The sequence below is a fragment of the Mercenaria mercenaria genome, chromosome 9 (assembly GCF_021730395.1).
Source record: "Mercenaria mercenaria strain notata chromosome 9, MADL_Memer_1, whole genome shotgun sequence".
Classification (NCBI taxonomy): Eukaryota; Metazoa; Mollusca; class Bivalvia; order Venerida; family Veneridae; genus Mercenaria; species Mercenaria mercenaria.
This window is the reverse complement of record NC_069369.1, coordinates 28,891,239-28,907,936: the sequence shown is the minus strand read 5'-3', so window position 1 is coordinate 28,907,936 and position 16,698 is coordinate 28,891,239. Positions and strand designations below refer to the sequence as shown.

Sequence of the window (16,698 nt, the reverse complement as noted above, 5' to 3'; positions counted from 1 at the left end):
GGTCCCCTGCCATTTTCTTTATATTTTCAATGTTTGGCTCACTTGAAACTATAGATCACAGGAGCATTTTGCTTATCTGCTTGTGACTTTAAGCAATTTGTTCTTTCCTGTATCATAAAACAGGAGACAAATATGAATAAAAGCAACTTTTATTTCAGTGAAAAAGAATTCTCTAAAAATGGCCCAAATTGGAATATTTGATGTTGTTTTTCCTTCTGTGGGCACCTACAGTTTTTACCTGCACATGGTGTTCTGTGTATTCTCATGTCATTACAATAAACCATGTGTGCTTGTTTGTCATTTCCCACTGAAAAGAACATTGACTTGATTTTTAGATTGCGACTATGAACTGTTTTCTTCACAGTGTTAGCATTTTGTGCATCCTCTCAAGTTACAGCTAATATACCCAGTTATATAGTAATTGGTAATTTAGTATTTTCTCTAAACTCTTATTACACACTGACTGATGTGTTCATGTCCAGCACCAAGTAATGGGGGGAAAAAGAGATTGCAATTTAAATGGTATTAAAATGAGTTCCATACAAAAAAGTAAACAAACGTTTAAAAGATTTAGCCTATTCAAAACTGTTTCAGATAAAGATTTTTATGATTTATGATGTTGCAAGTGATCTTTTTATCAACTGTGCCTGTTGTTTACTGTGAAATCTTTTCATTTCACAGTTTGGGTCAAAACAGCGTTTTCAGAGTACATTTGACTAACTCAGTCGTAATATCCACAAAATGTAATCCCTCACGAATATTAATGATTTTGCAGTAACTTTGTCAGGAATTTGCCGTTAATGTCAAATATGTGTAATATATTAAAGTGAAGAATTGCACCTACTTGTATTCTCAGTTTATCTGTTTTGATGGATAAGTATGATGACTTTAAAAGTTAATTGGAAAATATAAGGTTGTGTACTAAACTTTAAGATTCAGTTGTGTTCTCGCTTTTGTTTTACAGTTCACTGCGACGATCAAGCAAGAAGAAAAAAGACACCTTTGCTATTCCTCATGAACAACAGCAATACTACGATGAAGATCATTTTGAAGATAACTCACGTTTCCGTCCCAGCAGTCGTCAGTTTGAAGACGTTACGCGCTTCCAGCCACCTGGCCGACAAACATATGACGATTTGCAACAGTCTCGTCGGTCATCCTCTGGCCGTCCATCATTTGATGAAACCCAACAATTCCGTCCAAGTAGTCGACAATCATTCGAAGATCATCCACATCCTCTGGAATCAAGTTATTCGTTACAGGGAAGTTTACGCCAAAATGGGCAAGGTTATGCAAATCCCATTATGGAGGAAGATGATGATGTCATCCAGGCACAATACATGTCTGGAGATCAGAAATATCGTCAGCCACCTCCCACACAGCTACCTCCACTTTCAGCTGGTGGTAAGAAAAAGAAAAAGAAGAAATTTTTGAAAAAAATGGCTAACTCGCCGCGTCATGAAAATGACGATGATTATTAATTAGAAACAGAATTGACATTTAAATATTAAGGGTACCCTTTAGGAATAAGCAATATGTATCTGTAGTGAAAATAAATAGGTACTATAGTTTGATCTAAGATAAAGCAATTGAATGTAATAAATATTTTTGCATTAGATCTAAGGTACAGAGAATAATAGGAAATTTCCTAATTCCTGAGTGCCAAGGATTTTTGTTTTCAGATTTTATTAATAATTAATGTAACATGTCAGCCAGTTTTGATTCTTTTTTTGTCCATTTTGAATGCTTTCAGCAAAGGACTTTCTTAAGTTTGCATAAATTGTTTTTAAAAAAAATAAGCATTAGAAACTTAATCATTTTGTGCAGCATGTTCAAAATTAAAATAAATTTTGTTCACTGAAATACCTCTTTATAATAGCAATAACTTCAAATTTCCATAATATTGTAGATCTACTGAAATATGCTTCATTTCACTGGAAGTATTTTATGGCTGTTTTTCACCAAAATTAATATTAGCTGATAGTCTGATTTCAGTTGGCACATGTCTTAGGTTTTTTTCACCCCATTAATACTTGGTTCCATATTATGAACATTGCTCAATATATTTTATCACTCTTGGTTATAGTAAGCTTTACACTTTCTTCTATTTATATACTTCCTTACTTAAAATATAATACGTGTAATTGAAACAGACTTAGATGTTTTCTCAAGGTAACAAAATACGTTGAATTCAGAACCATTTTCAGTAAGACTTTAGTGCTTGTATTCTTATGTCAGTTCCTAATCTGGCTAACTATAGCAGAAACCCATCAAAATGGCATAATAGGAAGTCAGCTTAATGCTATTTGAAATTATTCAGTCTTTATGTTCCATTACATACATTCCACATTACAAAATACAGTGTAAGGATGGTTTAGATGTATTTTTTTAAAAAAACAAAAACTCTCAGCATGTGATTGTGTTTAATCTTGAAAATGAGCCGTGCCATGAGAAAACCAACATAGTGGGTTTGCGACCAGCATGGATCCAGACCAGCCTGCGCATCCGCGCAGTCTGGTCAGGATCCATGCTGTTCGCTAACAGTTTCTCCAATTCCAATAGGCTTTAAAAGCGAACAGCATGGAGCCTGACCAGACTGCGCGGATGCGCAGGCTGGTCTGGATCCATGCTGGTCGCACACCCACTATGTTGGTTTTCTCATGGCACGGCTCATTTTATATTTTAAGGATTTTGATAACTTATTTAATACTTGCTCAGTCTAGTGCTGTAATGAATAACAGACTAAGGTTATGTTCTCACAACCTTTTGTTGCACAACAAGATTTATGAATTGTTAACAAGCCCATCCAAATACATTATGTAGTATAGGATAACCAGTAACTCCGTTCTTGAAATGTCAGTTGATCAGCCAAATGGTAAATGTTCTTAATCGTGCAGTTATATCTCGATTTAATGGGCCAAACTGGGCAAATGTTGTCAAAGACCAGGACATACAAGTCATTTATTCTCACCTTTACTGTATGTTCATGAAATTTTCAGTTACTTTGGCACAGCAAGAAAGTGCAAATTAGAAATCAAGGCAAAACCAGTACAGAGAACCGAGTGGTAGGATAATTCAGATAGAAACAGTATTCTAATGTTCTGTCAGGTGTTAAGTTCATATTGATTTTAGTGTTATTGTGGTTAAAGTTTCAGTCTTATTTGAACCAAAGCGAGTACGTACTGGTATCATAAGGGGTGTGGTTGTGACCAGAGTTGTGTTCAAACCTGAGCAGCTGACACCTTAACCACCAGACCACTGCTCCATTTCTCAGGTATTTGACATCTTTATGCAGTGTACAGGGTGGAATTTATTGCTGTAGCAGAGGAGTCAACAAGTATCATAAAAACATTTATTAAAACTCATTCACAGTACCTAGTTTTTTTTTTTGTTTTTTTTTAATCCCCCGCCGTGGCGGAGGGATTATAGGAATGGTCTGCGTCCGTCCGTCCTTCCGTCTTTCCGTCCTTCCGTCCGTCCGTCCTTCCGTCCGTAACAAAATCGTGTCCGGTCCATATCTCCTAAACCCCTTGAAGGATTTTCATGAAACTTGGGTCAAATGATCACCTCATCAAGACGATGTGCAGAACCCATGAGTCAGCCTTGTCGGTTCAAGGTCAAGGTCACAACTCAAGGTCAAAGGTTTGAGCCTGCCATTTTGTGTCCGCTCTATATCTCATAAACCCCTTGAAGGAATTTTATAAAACTTGTGTCAAATGATCACCTCATCAAGACGATGTGCAGAACCCATGAGTCAGCCATGCCGGCTCAAGGTCAAGGTCACAACTTAGGGTCAAAGGTTTTGAGCCTTCCATTTTGTGTCCGCTCTATATCTTCTAAACTCCTTGAAGGATTTTCATGAAACTTGGGTCAAATGATCACCTCATCAAGACGATGTGCAGAACCCATGGGTCAGCCTTGTCAGCTCAAGGTCAAGGTCACAACTCAAGGTCAAAGGTTTGAGCCTTCCATTTTCTGTCCGCTCTATATCTCCTAAACCCCTTGAAGGAATTTTATCAAACTTGGGTCAAATGATCACCTCATCTAGACGATATGTAGAACCCATGAGTCAGTCATGCCGGCTCAAGGTCAAGGTCACAGCTTAGGGTCAAAGGTTTGAGCCCTCCATTTCGTGTCCGCTCTATATCTCCTAAACCCCTTGAAGGAATTTTATAAAACTTGGGTAAAATGATTACCTCACCAGAACGATGTGCAGAAATTATGAGTCAACCATGCCAGCTCAAGGTCAAGGTCACAACTAAGGGTTGAAGGTTTGAGCCTTCCATTTTGTGTCCACTCTGTATCTCCTAAACCCCTTGAAGGATTTTCATCAAACTCGGGTCAAATGATCACCTCATCAAGAACTCATGAGTCAGCCATGTCAACTCAAGGTCAAGGTCACAACTGAAGGTCAAAGGTTTCAGCTCTGTATCTCCTAAACCCCTTGAAGGATTTTCATGAAACTTGGGTCAAATGATCAGCTCATCAAGACGTTGTGCAGAATTCATGAGTCAGCCATGTCAGTTCAAGGTCAAAGTCACAGCTAAAATCAAAGGTTTACCCTTTCACTATCCATAGCAGTGGCGGGGGATATAGCTGTCTTTCAGACTGCCTTGTTTTAAGTTAAAGATCTTGAGTTTTCACTTGCACCTACTATATGATACCAGGTATGTCATATTTTCATGAACACTGAATGAAGTCAAATATTTGTTGATTTTTAAATGTAGTTAGTTTCTTCATAAATGTTTAGTATTTGTTATTTACTTACACTTTCTGTCTCTAACATTCAAGACTTGTATAGTACCAACGTAGAGTCTATTTAAGCTATTTATTGTACTGGACCACTTAAAACCTAAGACATAACTGTTTATTTTTATGTACCAATCAGATCCTGTGATAAGATTTTATATATTTAACTTTTATTTAAAACTTTTTTTAAAACTTTGTGATATTACAGAATATAGAATATTCTGAATTAATGTTTGAAGTTATAGTGTATTACCTATGTTGATATTATTCATTTACTAAATTAAATGCACTTTATGATCTTTTTTTTCTGTTGTTTAAATGTATTCATAGAATTTGTATTCAAGTCATTTACACGTATATGTGATAATAATAAGGCAGTCTCCTTTTGGCTTCAGACATCCGTAGCTGACTTACTTCACTACTCAAGCTGTTGTTGTTGTTATATCATTTATAACCTTATCATGCTGGACACGACTGATTATACCTTTGTGACCAGTGTAGATCTTGATCAGCTTGCACAGGGCCTCCACTGGACCTCAGAAAGTTGTAGCCACATTTTTAGAGAATTTTAACTGCCAAATGGAAGCTGAATTGCCACATTTTAATAAAATTCTTGTTGCCACTTTCAAAAATCTGTAGCCAGTTCTTTAAATTTGTAGCATTTGGCTACATTGGAGAATGGCAGAGGAGGCCCTGCTGCACATCCATGCAGTCTGAACATGATCTGCACGGTTTGCCATTCAGTCAGTATATTTTTGGTAAGCGCCCCTTTTAACAGTTAGTGGTACTGACCAAATTGAAAGATGGAAAGTTCATTAAAGAAATTTAGCAGGGTTAATTTTGTGGTTTTGACCAAACAGTTGTTTCATAGGGAAATGAAAATTATGGTTTGAACATTTTAAAATGAAATGATTAATGATGGTTAACTTATTGGTTGATTTTATGGATAGAGGCCACTACAAAATTCTAGAAAATTAGGCTCTCATGAATATTGATGAGATCATAGTATGACACATTTTGCAGATGCTTTGGAGCAAGTGTAATGGAATAAGTCAGTCATGGATTTTTGACAATTTCTATTTATTTTGTTAGTTGATCATTTTGTATACTTGTTGAATTGATTAGTACGCTTTTATTCTAAATTCTATTTTTATGATTTCTACAATAAAATTCTTTTCTAAGGTAAAATTCTAGTAATTTGTTTGTTTTTAATACAGGCGTGTGTTGAAATACAAAAAAAGGACCAAAATTAATTATTTTATGTCCAACTATGAGCGGCAGTTTTGTGCTGAATTTAAATTAATGCATTTTTCAGGCAGAGAAACAATGTAAATATATTGGATGTCCTCAAATATCATTGTCTGTGAGACTGCATTTTAGCTCGACTATACGAAGTATATGGAGAGCTATCCTACTCACCCTGGCGTCGGCGTCATTCTGTGTCCTCACCTTGGTTCAAGTTTTTTTTACACTTTTCCTTTTTATGTCCCCGAAGGGAGGCATATAGTTTTTGAACCGTCTGTCGGTGTGTCTGCAATTTTCGTGTCTGGTCCATATCTTTGTCATCGATGGATGGATTTTCAAATAACTTGGCATGAATGTGTACCACAGTAAGACGACGTGTTGCGCGAAAGACCCAGGTCCGTAGCTCAAAGGTCAAGGTCACACTTAGATGTTAAAGGTCATTTTTCATGATGTGCATTCGTGTCCGGTCCATATCTTTGTCATCCATGGATGGATTTTCAAATAACTTGGCATGAATGTGTACCACAGTAAGACAACGTGTCGCGCGAAAGACCCAGGTCCGTAGCTCAAAGGTCAAGGTCACACTTAGACGTTAAAGGTCATTTTTCATGATAGTGCATTCGTGTCCGGTCCATATCTTTGTCATCCATGGATGGATTTTCAAATAACTTGGCATGAATGTGTACCACAGTAAGACGACGTGTCGCACGCAAGACCCAGGTCCGTAGCTCAAAGGTCAAGGTCACACTTAGACGTTAAAGGTCATATTTCATGATAGTGCATTGATGGGCGTGTCCGGTCCATATCTTTGCCATTCATGCATGGATTTTAAAATTATTGGGCATGAATGTGTACCACAGTAAGACGAAGTGTCGCGTGCAAGACCCAGGTCCGTAGGTCAAAGGTCCTAAACTCTAACATCGGCCATAACTATTCATTCAAAGTGCCATCGGGGGCATGTGTCATCCTATGGAGACAGCTCTTGTTCTCCTTATCTCTGTAATTACTTGATGGATTTGCTTTAAACTTAAAATAGTTATTCCTCATCATCACCTAAATCATTTGGCACCAGGGCCATAACTCTCACACCAATATTTCATTAATTATCCCCCCATTTTACTTAGAATTTCAGGTTAAAGTTTTGATGCACTTTCACTCTCAGTTATTCCTAAATGGATTTGATTCAAACTGAAAGTAGTTGTTCCACATCATATGACACAAGGCCCATAACTCTGGTACTAATATTTAATGAATTATCCCCCTTTTACTTAGAATTTCAGGTTAAAGGTTTGATGCACTTTCATTATATCTCAGTTATTACTAAATGGATTTGATTCAAACTTAAAATAGTTGTTCAAACATCAACATTCACATCATATGACACAAGGTGCATAACTCTTGCACCAGTATTTCATGAATTATACCCCCTTTTTACTTACAATTTCAGGTTAAAATTTTGATACACTTTCACTCTCAGTTATTACAAAATGGATTTGATTCAAACTTAAAATAATTGTTCAACCTTATCACCCACATCATATGACACAAGGGGCATAACTCTTGCACCAATTTTTCATGAACTATGCCCCCTTTTACTTAGAATTTAAGGTTAATTTTGATGCATTTTCACTATATCTCAGTTATAACGAAATGCCTTTCATTCAAACTTGAAGTAGTTGTTCCACATCATCACCCTTATCATATGACACAAGGTGCATAACTCTTGCACCAATATTCTATGAATTATGCCCCCTTTTTGCTTAGAGTTATACTTATATAGTGTTTTGATACACTTTATCTTTACCTCTCTTATTACTTAATATTTTTGACACAGACTCAAGCTATTGTACAATATCTTCATCCACCATTGGAGTCATTAAACACTCCAGTGACCGCTCCAGTTTCCTCAGATGTGCCCAGTTTCACTATCCAGCACCGAAATAGTCAAGCGCGCTGTCTCTCTTGTTACCTCACCTGAGCATGAAGCTCTCATTAAGAACTTTAAGGATTGTCAGCTTCAGGTTATCCATGCAGAATTCTTGTTGCCATAGCAACCCAGAAGGAGAAATTTAAAAGAAAAGCTTCTTAGAAATCATGGCTCGATTTAAAAAATTATTTCACAGCACCGTTTCTTTGGCAAACCTCTACCAAATGCTTTCATGCCATGTTTTAGTTAAAAACATGGCTGCCAGAGGTTGTGGCTATTTTTTCCATATAGAAAACTTCAAAAATCTTCCCTGAAAATTTGAAATAATGTCATTGGAATTCAACCAATCAGGAGAGATAAGTGCCAAGCGTAGTTATGTACATCAGTGGAATGTTATGGTTCAATGGTATTCACTGGAGTTACAGCCCTTAATTTGCAGAAGTTTACACTGCCTGTTAACTGATGGGAGACCAATTTTTTTGTGTGAAAATACCCGATATATATTTATCTTTAGTATTTTGATATTGTTCAAATACCTGTACCTGTGTAGTCAGTATGTTAGAGAGCAAGCAGACTTCAATCCATTCTTCTGTTCAAGACTTGTTGTACTGACAACAACATTTTTAAGTTGAAAAGGGGACATATCTCTGTACATATAGTTTACTAAAGTTGAATAATCAGATTGAAAAAGCATCCCACTGGAACATGAAGATAATATGTTGACTAGGATGGCCCAATAATTTACTAATGCTGAGTAACCAAAGGTAGGGCTGTCATTGATTGGGTCTTTGTCATATCGACGATAGATATATCAGAGACAGATATCGATGATACATCGTATATCGATATTGTATGTGTAAACCCATTTGTTCATGTAATGCTATATACCTTTTGTTAATGTTATCTTTAGTTTAATTGCATGCTTTTCATGTGTTTTATTGTATTATGTATTCCCATACAGTAGTGCCGACTAGTTGAAAAGACTGCTTCGGACAAGTTTAGAATGACCTTTATTGACAACTTCGTTACTTAGGCAAATTTTTGCAGCAGAAAGATTTTTTAGAGGGTCTGAGTGTTTATTGGATATTGTTATTCTCTGTGTAAAATATCGATTTTTAAAATGGGAATCGATAATCGATCGACCAAAAAATATCGTTGATACATCAATATTGTTTCTATCGATGACAGCCCTAACCAAAGGGCAATAACTGTGAAAATCATCCAACAGAAAGATGAAGAAAATATGCACATCTCATTGGAGTGAAGCTTCCTACAAAGTTTTGATGAATTCCAACCACAGGTTGCTGAGAAATACTCTAAGACAAGAATTCTACTACAATATTAGTAAATGTTGAATAATGAAAGGGCAATAACACAGCGAAAAATCATCCGCCCGAAAACAAAGACAACATGTGCATCTCTTCTTGGGTCACCAGGGTGTGAAGCTTCCTATGAAGTTTTGATGAATTCTAGCTAGTGGTTGCAGAGGAATACTCTGGACAAGAAATGGTACTAAAGTATATCATGTTGTATACTACAAGGGCAATAACTTGGTGAATAATCATTGGACCAGAACACAAAGATAATATGCAATCTCCACTTCCTATGAAGTGAGACTAAATTCCTACCACTGGTTGCTGAGAAATACACCGGACAAGAACTGTACTATAGTATACTAATGTTGAATAATCAAAGGGCAATAATTTGTTTAAAAACCATTAGACCGAGACATAAAGAAAATATGCACATCTCTTAATAATGGTGCATCCTATGAAGTTTTTCTAAATGCCAACCACAGGATGCTGAGAAATACTCCGGACAAGAATTGTACTGTATTCTACTAATGTTGAATAATCAAAGGGCAATAACTCAGTGAACAAGTGAACGAGAATTGCAGAGGCAAAACAAGTCCCCTACCAGTGGAAATATTTCAATAGTGATCTTGACCTTTGACCAACAAGCATAGGTCATGTGTTGACACACTGTCTAATTATGAGGAACATTTCTCTGTAGCACTAATATAATAAAAGCTATTGAGTGGAAACAATTTTTACTTGACCTTCAATAGTGACCTTGACCTTTGATCTACAAGCATGAGTCATGTACTTCCATAATCTACATACTGACTTCTATTCACATACCAAGTGTTATGAATCTAAACAATGAATACTTTGAGAAATTGCAGGATCCAGATTTGCAGATGGACACGGATGGACAGACAGGGCAAACAATATCCATACAGATCCTAAATAAGAAGCAAACAACTTAACTTCATAGTATAGTAATTTATTCATCACAATGTGTTTCTAAAAACATAAGTTTTCTTACATGTGACACTACTGTGAAATACAAGACAATCTCTAATTAAAATTATGCATCAATGAAACCTGTCCATTGGTAATAGATGAATAAATACGGCAAGAACACTAATTAAGACACCACTGGATTTCAACTCCAATGGAAGAGCACAAAACTTGCATTCTAACATGTAAACAAATTACAAGTGAGCTGAACCATGAGAAAACCAACATAGTGCATTTGCGACCAGCATGGATCCAGACCAGCCTGCGCTTCCACGCAGTCTGGTCAGGATCCATGCTGTTTGCTAATGGTTTCTTTAATTGCAATAGGCTTTGAAAGCGAACAGCATGGATCCTGACCAGACTGCGTGCATGCTCAGGCTGGTCTGGATCCATGCTGGTCGCAAATGCACTATGTTGGTTTTCTCATGGTGCGGCTCAAATATTGTATTCTTTAGCTGATGTAAAGCAAGCACTACTCTAAAATACTGTTCAAATTTTCTTTTCTGCTTTTGATAAATAAAAATACATAAGAAAACTTACAGAAGAAATACCTTCATTTTCAATACAAACATTTTACATATTATAAAAATGACAAAAATAGAACAGTTCTAAAACCATTCCTTTTTTAGGAACAAAACATTTCAGACTGGTCCCAGAATAGTTGCTTTACATGTTTGATTACAAAATATATAATGTAACTAAACTAAACATGGCTTAAACATAATTGTTATGTAAACGTGTCTATACGCAATGTAATGTATTACAGGTGCAAAACGATTTGATGGGGGGGGGGGGGGGGGGGGGTGAACAAGAAAATTAACTCAATGCAACACCATCCCTTACTTAATCCCCAACCCCAGTTTTTGTACACAAATAAGAAGCTGACCAAGAGGTTTCTTTTCCTCCTAGCATGTGTGTACCTGAACAACAGATGGTAACTGCTAAGGGGGAAGAAACTGATTAATTTATTCCTTCTCCCTTTAAGGCCTTTTTTTAACAAAAAGTTACAAAATTGCACTTTTTATGCTTTAAACATGGTCAAAGATGCTAGAAATCAACTTACAGATACTCTAAGGCATAACCCCTTATTTGTATTCATTTTTTGACATAAAAATAATTTCTGAAAGGTCTCACTTAATAAAAAAACAGGTGTTGAAAGATTCAAAGCTTTATCTCAAAAGACATTGTCAAAATATGAACTGGTACGAAATATTAACCAAGATTTTTAAGTCAAAAAGGGCCATAATTCAGCCAAAATCCTTGATGGAGCTATGTGCTCTTGCCTATAACTGGACATGGTGATGGTAAACAAGTATTGAAAGTTTCAAAGCTTTATCTCAAAAGACTTTGTCAAAATATGAACTGGTACGAAAAACTTAACCATGATTTCTAAGTCAAAAGGGGCCATAATTCAGTCAAAATCCTTGATGGAGTTATGTACTCTTGCCTATAACTGGACATGGTGATGGTAAACAGGTGCTGAAAGTTTCAAAGCTTTATCTCAAAAGACTGTCAAAATATGAACTGGTACGAAATATTAACCCAGATTTCTAAGTAAAAAAAGGCCATAATTCAGCCAAAATCCTTGATGGAGTTATGTGCTCTTGCCTATAACTGGACATGGTGATGGTAAACAAATATTGAAAGTTTCAAAGCTTTATCTCAAAAGACTTTGTCAAAATATGAACTGGTACGAAAAACTTAACCATGATTTCTAAGTCAAAAGGGGCCATAATTCAGCCAAAATCCTTGATTGAGTTATGTGCTCTTGCCTATAACTGGCCATGATGATGGTAAACAAGTGTTGAAAGTTTCAAAGCTTTATCTCAAAAGACTTTGTCAAAATGTGGACTGGTACGAAAAACTTAACCCAAGGTGTGACGCCGACGCCGTGATGAGTAGGATAGCTCTACTTATTCCTCGAATAGTCGAGCTAAAAATGAATGAAAGACTGTGAAGGACTAGCTGGTTCTTTCAGCATTTATATAATTATGTGATTATATCTACAAAATAAATGATGGACTGTGAAGGTCTAGCTGGTTCATTCAGCTTTATGTGTATATATCTGCAAAATGAATGATAGACTGTGAAGGACTAAGCTGGTTCTTATATATCTGCATAATGAAGAAGGATTTACTGTTTCCTTTTCCCCTTACGTGTATATATCTTTGAGATTAATGATAGACTGTGAAGGACTAGCTGATCGCCTTTTATGTGTAAATATATCTACATAATGAATTATGAATAATACTGTGAAGGACTAATTGGTTCTTTCAGCTTTATGTGTATATATCTACATAATAAACAACAGACTGAAGGAGGAACCGATTCTTTCTCCCCTTACTTGTATATATCTTCATAATGAATGAAAGACTGTGAAGGACAAACTGATGGTCCCTTATCTGTATTTATTTAAATAATTAATAATACAGTAACTGTGAATGACTTAAGTTACTTGTAACAGCTTTAGGCAATGAAAAATAGACTAGTTGATTCTTTCATACATATCTATGTAAGACCAAAATAAACACTATATAAAGCAGAGTATATGTCAACTGCATATGTACAAAAATACTATGTATAATATATTATGTTTAAATTTTTTTAATAACAAGAGCTGTCACTAATGGTGACAAATGACCCCGCAGCACCTTGACCTTTGACCTGATGACCTTGATCTTTGACGTGGTGACCCCAAAGTCAACAGGGGTGGTGTACTCAATAAGTACTATTAGCAAGTGAAGTTTGAAGGTCCTGGGTGCAGTGGTTGTAAATTAACAAATAGACTATGATATGGTGACACAAAATGTACAGATCTGTGTGCTTGTTTTTGAGATATCTGCCAAGGATTTAAGAGACCTGCATATTTCAAGCTAATTTTAAGACATAATTTAGAATTAATTAATGTGTCAACACTTGTAATATCATATTTTATGTTTAGAAAGATAGAAATATGAATTTAATATCTTTACTCACTGGTTGCCATTAATTCATGAAATAATTTTCGTTTCTGTATAAGGAGTCCAGGCTTTATTCTATGTTATCCAGATAAATGATGTTAAACCATAAAAAAAAATACCTACGGTTTATCAAATGTGCAGAAAAACATTAACTTATAATGGCCTAGGTGAATAATGGAAAAGGAAAGGAGGAAGAACTAAATAGTCGATTTTCCCCCCTGAAAAGGAAAGAAAGCCGACTAATTAGTCCTATTGCTATAAAGATGATCTAGCCAGCTGCTCACATAAACTTCTGATAAAATGATCAATCCAGTTACTCCCAATTCAGTGCCAAATAAAAAGAGGAAAAACTGACTGTAGTTACACCACTAAACATTTTAAAGTACACATATCTTATAAATCTTAATATCAAATAACTGAAGTATATCCGGCATTGGTCTACATGAACACCATTATAAAACAAGACAATGTTATAAGAAAATCAAAAGATTAAGTGAGCCGCACCATGAGAAAACCAACATAGTAGTGCATTTGCAAACAGCATGGATCCAGACCAGCCTGTGCATCTGCGCAGTCAGGTCACGATCCATGCTGTTCACTAAAGGTTTCTCTAACTGCAATAGACTTTGAAAGTGAACAGCATGGATCCTGACCAGACTGCATGGATGTGCAGGCTGGTCTGGATCCATGCTGGTCGCAAATGCACTATGTTGGTTTTCTGATGATGCTGCTCAAATTTCTTTTTGAGTTCTAAACACCTTACACCCTCCCACCACCTCTCAAAATTAAAATGCATAAACCAAGCAAATGCAAGCTAATATACAATCTTTCATCTTCTTATCAATTTGTTTATACTATTTTAAAATTTGTAAATGACAAATTATTGTCATTTATAACCATTTTAGTTCGAGCATGGGCTCACTTGAGCAATCAAATGTGGATCCTCGGCTGTTTTCCTTATATTTTCTAAGTTTAGATTACCCTTATATTTTCTATGTTTGGATCAAGAGATGTGGTTCCTTGGCCCTTTTCCTTATACAGTAGGGGAAACTTCCCATTCGGGAAATCATTTATGGATTTTTCCCCACTTCCTGAACGGGAAACTTGTTACTTTTTATAGTAACATGCTTCCCGTTCGGGAAGCAATATCGAGCATTTTAGACCCATTTCATTCAAAATAGCCGGTGCATAAGAATATACACAAGATCTGCAAATTGAATATGCCACATTAAACTTGAATGATATATCTAAATTTCTATCGTTCAAAATTTTTCTAAATATCTTATTGAATTTTTTATTTGACAGTGAAATTGACCATTTTCTTCAGAAATTGCTTAAAATCAGGAGTTTCCCGAATTGGAAACCTAACTTCCCGATCGGGAAACCTAGCCTTTTAGTTACTTCACAATCAGGAAACTGAAAGCATTCAGAAAATTTATTCTTTTATTTTGTTCAAATTTCAAGTTTTCAGGGAGTTGTGATCCTGTAATTTCATGTGTCTGGTGCCCCAGGATTTTAACAGACTCATATGAGTTTGGGTTCAAAGGCAGTGGGTCAGTTATTTGAATATTTACTTTAGAGACATTCCAAGATTTTGTCTTGTGTGACTCTAGCATAGTTTCTGACGTAAATTTATTTCTTTCTCCTTTTAGGTCGTCTGATTTTTAAAACACAAAAACATCTATGAGGTATTGTCGTCACTTGATCATTGGCGTATGTGTCTGCGTTTGTTAAATATTTTGTTTAGGTGCACTTTTTCTCAAACATTGTAAGGGTAACAGCTTAAAAACTTTGCACATTAGGGGACTATGTATGCCTAGAACCACAACTCTGATATGCATTTTGATAAAATAATTGCCCTTTACTGTACTTGGAAAATTTTAGGTTCTTGGTTAAATTTTTTGTTTAGGTCAAAAACTGTAAGAGCTACAGTTTTGAAACTTTGCACACTTGTTTATCATCGATCATTTGGGACTTTATAGTTCAAGAACCATAACTCTAATCAGCATTTTGTCAGAATTACGGCCATTTTTGTAGTCTTAGAAAATCCCAACTATATCTTTTTAAGATCTCTTGTATGTGTTACTACATAATGCTCAACTTTTGTCAGTGCTTGACTCTGAATTAGAGCTTTGCAAGTACAAATTTTAACAGTAAAATTCAAATCAGAGTTATGAGGATTGTTTCTCATAGTGAAGACTTTGATAGTAAATAACTGTTTTAATTTTCAAGTCAAAATCTTTGATAGTAACAGAGATATTTGACTTCATCAAAAACTTTTTCCAAAAAAAAAGTCTAAGTTAAAAAGGGGCATAACTCTGTCAAAATTCAAATCAGTGTTATGGGGATTGTTTCTCCTGGTGTAGACTTAAATAGTAAAAAACTATTTAATCTTTGATAGTAACAGAGATATCTGACTTTATCAAACATTTCTACACTACAAAATCAAAGTTAAAAAGGGGCCTAACTCTGGTAAATATCAAGTTATGAGGATTGTTTTCTGGTGTAGACTTTGACAGTAAATACATATTGTAAGTTTTAAGTCAAAAACTTTGATAGTTGTAGAGATATTTGACTTTATCAAAAACTTTAACAAAAAATCTAAGTTAAAAAGGAGAATAATTATATCATAAGTGAAATCAGAGTTACGTGGATTGGTGTAGACTTTGATAGTAAATAGCATTTTTTTAAGACTGAAGTCATATTTTTGTTTACTTCTCTTTTTAGGTTTAAAACAGTCTGAAAGAGCATTTGTCGCCTTTGCATTTGGGTGTGCAGAAAAGGAAGACATATTAAGAGATTGTAATCTGTATCAGCTATTAATAGAGACATAGAATCCTTGATTAACTTGAATTTTGATAAATATAAAAGTGAAAGAAACAAAGTAGTTACATCTTTTCTTGAAGGTATCACATCTGACACAGTGAATATAAAACACAAAATACTGTAAGAGCATGTGCTGCATTTGAACAGATTTACAGTTTCAGGTAGATGCATCTTACTGCCCCAATTTTCTTTATGATTAATGTTTTACAATATCCAGTTTCCTTTATGTTTAATGTTTTACAATATCAAGCAGCACAAGGTTAATTGTCTGTCAGTATTGGTTCTAATTTTTAGCTCAATTTTTAATCCCCCGCCGTGGCAGAGGGATTATAGGAATGGTCTGCGTCCGTCCTTCCATCCGTCCGTAACAAAATCGTGTCCGGTCCATATCTCCTAAACCCCTTGAAGGATTTTCATGAAACTTGGGTCAAATGATCACCTCATCAAGACGATGTGCAGAACCCATGAGTCAGCCTTGTCGGTTCAAGTTCAAGGTCACAACTCAAGGTCAAAGGTTTGAGCCTGTCATTTTGTGTCCGCTCTATATCTCCTAAACCCCTGGAAGGAATTTTATAAAACTTGGGTCAAATGATCACCTCATCAAGAGGATGTGCAGAACCCACGAGTCAGCCATGCCGGCTCAAAGTCAAGGTCTCAAGTCAAGGTCAAAGGTTTGAGCCTTCCATTT

General features: G+C 35.6%; 1 protein-coding gene across 4 annotated transcripts in view; it reads left to right on the top strand.

Annotated features, from left to right (window-relative positions):
- Positions 1–5,942, top strand: part of LOC123546080 (trichohyalin-like) — a 57,198-nt gene extending 51,256 nt beyond the window's left edge. For all 4 annotated transcript variants that reach the window (XM_053551108.1, XM_053551107.1, XM_053551110.1 and 1 more), the window contains one exon: positions 965–5,942. In XM_053551108.1, coding sequence (XP_053407083.1) covers positions 965–1,481 — 517 coding nt within the window. In that variant the 3' untranslated portion in view covers positions 1,482–5,942. The remainder of the gene's footprint in view (positions 1–964) is intronic.
- The last annotated feature ends 10,756 nt before the right edge of the window (positions 5,943–16,698 follow it).